General features: G+C 48.9%; 1 protein-coding gene across 1 annotated transcript; it reads left to right on the top strand.

The window, feature by feature from the left end:
• Positions 1-758: 758 nt before the first annotated feature.
• On the top strand, positions 759-1,293 carry LOC102974173 (transcription and mRNA export factor ENY2-like). Its single transcript, XM_055083968.1, has one exon. The coding sequence runs from the start codon at positions 854-856 to the stop codon at positions 1,151-1,153; it is 300 nt and encodes a 99-aa protein (XP_054939943.1). The 5' UTR covers positions 759-853; the 3' UTR covers positions 1,154-1,293.
• The last annotated feature ends 3,530 nt before the right edge of the window (positions 1,294-4,823 follow it).

Raw genomic sequence — 4,823 nt, 5'->3', positions numbered from 1 at the left:
TTACTCTGCCCAGGGAGGCTCAGGCCCAGGCTGGTCAGCCCCAGTTTTAGCAAAAGTTGCCTCAAGGGCGTTGGGGGCTTCCATGGGAGGAGTGCAAAATCCAGGGCCCGGAGACTTGGCTTCAGCCTGGCTCAGGGCCTCGCTGGTGGACCTTGGGCAGATGATATTCCCTCTCTGAGTCTGTCTGTGAAGTGAGGATGTTAAGTGAGGGAACTGATGGGGAATCACTTGCTGGGCTGTCCGTCAGTGTTGGCCGAGCCCACGGTCCTGACACCTCTGGACAATGGAGAGTCACTACTGTGAAGGTTGTGTGGAGGCTCCAAAGAGGTAGTAATTGGGGTAACATTTTGTAACTTGAAAAAGATGATTAGTCCTGATGTTATTAGCATAGCAGAGCCAGCAAACAGAGAGGTTCTCAGGAAGAAGGAAGAGGATTTAAGTTTAAAATCAAATGTGTTTTTACATCTTCTGATGATGCCTTCTGATGTCCTGAGCCACCTTGTAGCAAAATGGGTTTTAGGCAGTTTCTTGGATGGGTTTAGTTCTGTCTAGAAAGTACCTACCATGTGTTGAGCCCTGAGCCAGGGACACTGGGAAGTACAAAAATATACAAAGCAAGTTCGTGCCACGGATGGCTGGGGTGAGGACGCTGACGCTCTGCCCCTTCCCCGGTTCCTGCTACACCTCCCTCCCCTCCTGTCCAGAGTGCCCCAGCCTGGAGTTCATTCTCATGAACTCAAGGAGAAGGCTCCACGGAGGGTCTAGGTCCGGGCAGCTGAAGAGTGTGGTAGGTAACGGTCATCAGCACAAGGGTCATTTCGTCGCTGGGAAGGGACGGCCCTCGCCCGCGGTGATGGTGGTTAGTAAGAAGAACAAAGATGAGCAGATGAGAGCAGCGATTAACCAAAAGTTGATAGAAACTGGAGAATGCCTCAAAGAGTTGCTGAGAGCTAAATTAATTGAATGTGGCTGGAAGGATCAGTTGAAGGCACACTGTAAAGAGGTAATTAAAGAAAAAGGACTAGAACACGTTACTTTTGATGACTTGGTGGCTGAAATCACACCAAAAGGCAGAGCCCTGGTACCTGACAGTGTAAAGAAGGAGCTCCTACAAAGAATAAGAACATTCCTTGCTCAGCATGCCAGCCTTTAAGATTGAATTAGATTGTGTTGTTTTGTGGTTTTATTTCTGAAAGTAAAACTTGCCATAAATTAGGAATCGATTTCCCAAAATAAAATCCTTTTTTGTATGATGGTATATAGTTTTCAGTAATGATGTATACAAGTAGCAGCTTCTGGGCATTTTGCAGCTTTTCTTACCCCACTTAGTTTATTTTGGGCATTGTTCCACATGACTGCATTTAGAGCTGCCTCATTCTTGTTAGTGAAACGCCTCGTGTGCCCCATTCCATGGGGTGCTATATTCTGTTTAACCGGTTCCCTGTTAGTGGACACTTCGGGTTGCTCTGCAACTAGAGAAAGCCCGCGCGCAGCAGCGAAGACCCAACACAGCCAAAAATAAATAAATAATTTTTTTTAAAAAAAAGATTGAATTAGATTGTGTTGTTTTGTGGTTTTATTTCTGAAAGTAAAACTCTGTCCAGTCCCGTGACAGGGTTCCTCCCTGCCTCCTCTACCCTGACTTGGACCAGCATGCCTCTGTTTTCACTCACCTGCCATACCTTTGCTCCTGCTCTTCCCTTTGCCTGGGACACTTTCCCCCAGATCAAGGCTTCCCTCATTCCTTTACTGCCTCTAGGTAGTTGATCAAACATCACTGGAACCCTCCCTAATGCACCTCTGTGGAATGGCTCCTGTCCCCCCTCCTTATCCTGTTCTATTTTTCTCCATAGCAACCATTACCACCTGACATATGTTTGTTTATTTTTTTCTTACCTATTTCCCTCATTAGAATTTAAGCACTGTGCATGGGAGTTTTACCCCCACTCTTAAAACAGGTTCTCAATAAAAGTGTGTTAAATGTTGAATAAAATAATTCACTTAACAAAGGCTTCCTGAACATCTGGCATGGGCTGGGCATCGTGGTAGATGCTGAGAATACAGTGGTGAATAAGATGATCGTGGTCTCCTCCTGGAGCTTACAGCCCAGTGGGAAAGACAGGGTTAATTTCATAGGCACACAGGTAAACACGTTCTGACAAACTGTGCCAAGTAGAGGATGATCCCATGGGGGAAGGGGTAGTAGTCAGGGAGGCCTTCTCTGTGGAGGTGACATTTGAATTCTAAAGGCTGTGTGAGAGTGAACCACCAAAGGGAGAATGTTCCAGTCTGGGAAGGGCAGTCTCTGCAGCAGAGAGGAGCCTGCCAGGTGGAGTTATTGATAGCTAGTCCTCGTGGCAGGAGCAGAATGCCCAGCCGTTCAGCAGATGTCTCTTGCCATGGTATCAGAGAATCCCCGGAGCAGAAAACAAGAGCTCTTTCCCACAGCTGTGGTGTAATACTTCAGAAAGCGAGGCAATGGCTGTAGTCAAAATGGGCTGACCACTTTCACACCCACCATGATGCCTATTATAGAAGGAAGGAAAAGAAAATAACAAGTGTTGGCAAGCATGCAGAGGAATTGGAACCCTTGGGCACTGTTGGTGGGAATGTAAAACTGTGCAGCCACTATGGAAAACAGTATGGTGATTCCTCAAAAAATTGCACATAGAATTACCATGTGACCCACCAATTCCACCTCTAGATATATACCCAAAAGAATTGAAAGCAGCACTCAGACATTTTTACACCAACGATCATAGCAGCGTTATTCACAATAGCTAAAAGATGGAAAAAACTCAAATGTCCATCAACAGCTGAACAGAAAAACAAAATGTGGTATATCCAATCAATGGACTATTATTCAGCCTTGAAAAAATAATACAACATCTTACACATGCTACAACATGGATGAACCTTGAAGACATTATGCTGTGTGAAATAAGCGGACACAAAAGGACAAATGTATGAATTCACTCATATGAGGTATCTATAGTAGTCAAAATCATAAACATGGAAACCAGAACTGTGGTTGCCAGGGTTGACGGAGGAGGGATGGGGAGTTATTGTCTAATGGGTACAGAGTTTTATTTGGGGAAGATGAAAAATTTCTGGTGATGATGATTACACAATATGAATATACTTAATGCCACTAAACTGTACACTTAAAATGGTTAAAATTGGCAAATACTATGTTATGTATATTTACCACAATGAAAAAAAAGAGAGAGGAAAAAGAACTGGGCTAAGGGCTATGAGGCAGGGCACAAGAGGGGTCCAATACAAGATATCATGAGGCCTCAAAAGGGGCACCAAAAAGGGTGGGGGCGGAACTTCCCTGGTGGCGCAGTGGTTAAGAATCCGCCTGCAGTGACATAGGTTCAATCCCTAGTCGGGGAAGATCCCACATGCTGCGGAGCAGCAGAGCCCGCACGCCACAACTACTGAGCCCACGCACCGCAGCTACTGAAGCCTGCGCACCTAGAGCCCGCGCTCCGCAACGAGAAGCCGCTGCGATGAGAAGCCCTCGCACCGCAACGAAGAGTGGCCCCCACTCCCCGCAACTAGAGAAAGCCCGCGAGCAGCAGCGAAGACCCAACGCGGGCAAAAAAAAAAAAAAAAAAAAAAAAAATGGTGGTCAAAAGGGGCACCAAAAAGGGTGGGGGCGGAACTTCCCTGGTGGCGCAGTGGTTAAGAATCCGCCTGCAGTGACATAGGTTCAATCCCTAGTCGGGGAAGATCCCACATGCTGCGGAGCAGCAGAGCCCGCACGCCACAACTACTGAGCCCACGCACCGCAGCTACTGAAGCCTGCGCACCTAGAGCCCGCGCTCCGCAACGAGAAGCCGCTGCGATGAGAAGCCCTCGCACCGCAACGAAGAGTGGCCCCCACTCCCCGCAACTAGAGAAAGCCCGCGAGCAGCAGCGAAGACCCAACGCGGGCAAAAAAAAAAAAAAAAAAAAAAAATGGTGGGAGGCATTTACACTAGCCCAGTGTGTGTATGTGGTGGGGGTGGGGGGGTGGGGATGAAGTGGGAGGTGGTCAGAGAAAGCTGTCTGGAGGGGGCCAAGTTTGAGTGGGAGTTAGGCAGTGGGGGGCAGGGGTAGGATGTGTTTCGGACAGAAGGGACGACATTCGACATTCATTAATTCATTCAGCTGACGCTGGACCATTCAGGGCCTTGGGTGTCATGCTAAGAAGTTTGGTCTTTGTCCTGCCGGCAGGGGCTTTAACCAGGGGGTGACCTATCTGTGCTTCAGAAAGAGCCCTCAGGGGGCCATTGTGGAAGAGCCAAGCGTGGAATGCAGTGAGGGACCCAGCAGCAGCTGCGGTGAGGGGTTGCTGGGCCAGCGAGGTGGAGAGAAGCTGATGGATGGGAATCTCCTGGGCTCGGTAGCTGACAGCATGTGAGGGTGCCGAAGATGACTCCTATGCTTCTGGCGTGGGTGACGGGGCTGCCAGTCAGGGAGTCCAGGTGGGGGAGCAGGTCTGTGGGTGGGGAGTATGAAGAGGGCAGTCTTGGATGGGATGAGTTTGAAAAGCCCATTGGATGTCCAGATGGAGACATCCAGGAGACAGGTAGGTAATGAGCCTGGAGCCCCGGAGAGCAGCCTGCCTCGAAGATGGAGTTCGGAGAGTTATCAACATCTGGAATTTAGATTCAGGCCTGGAAGGGTAGCTAAGGCGACCCAAGCATAACCTGTCAGGCAGAAGACTGGCGGGGCGCAAACAGTGCGGACCTCGGAGCACCAGCAGTCCCGCTGCTCCTGAAACCCGCTCCTCCCACAGTTTCAGGAATGCAGCTCTCTCCTGATTTCCTTCC

Source organism: Physeter macrocephalus, chromosome 4, assembly GCF_002837175.3.
Source record: "Physeter macrocephalus isolate SW-GA chromosome 4, ASM283717v5, whole genome shotgun sequence".
Lineage (NCBI taxonomy): Eukaryota > Metazoa > Chordata > Mammalia > Artiodactyla > Physeteridae > Physeter > Physeter macrocephalus.
The sequence above is the reverse complement of the archived record's forward strand: the minus strand, read 5'-3'. Positions and strand labels throughout refer to the sequence as shown.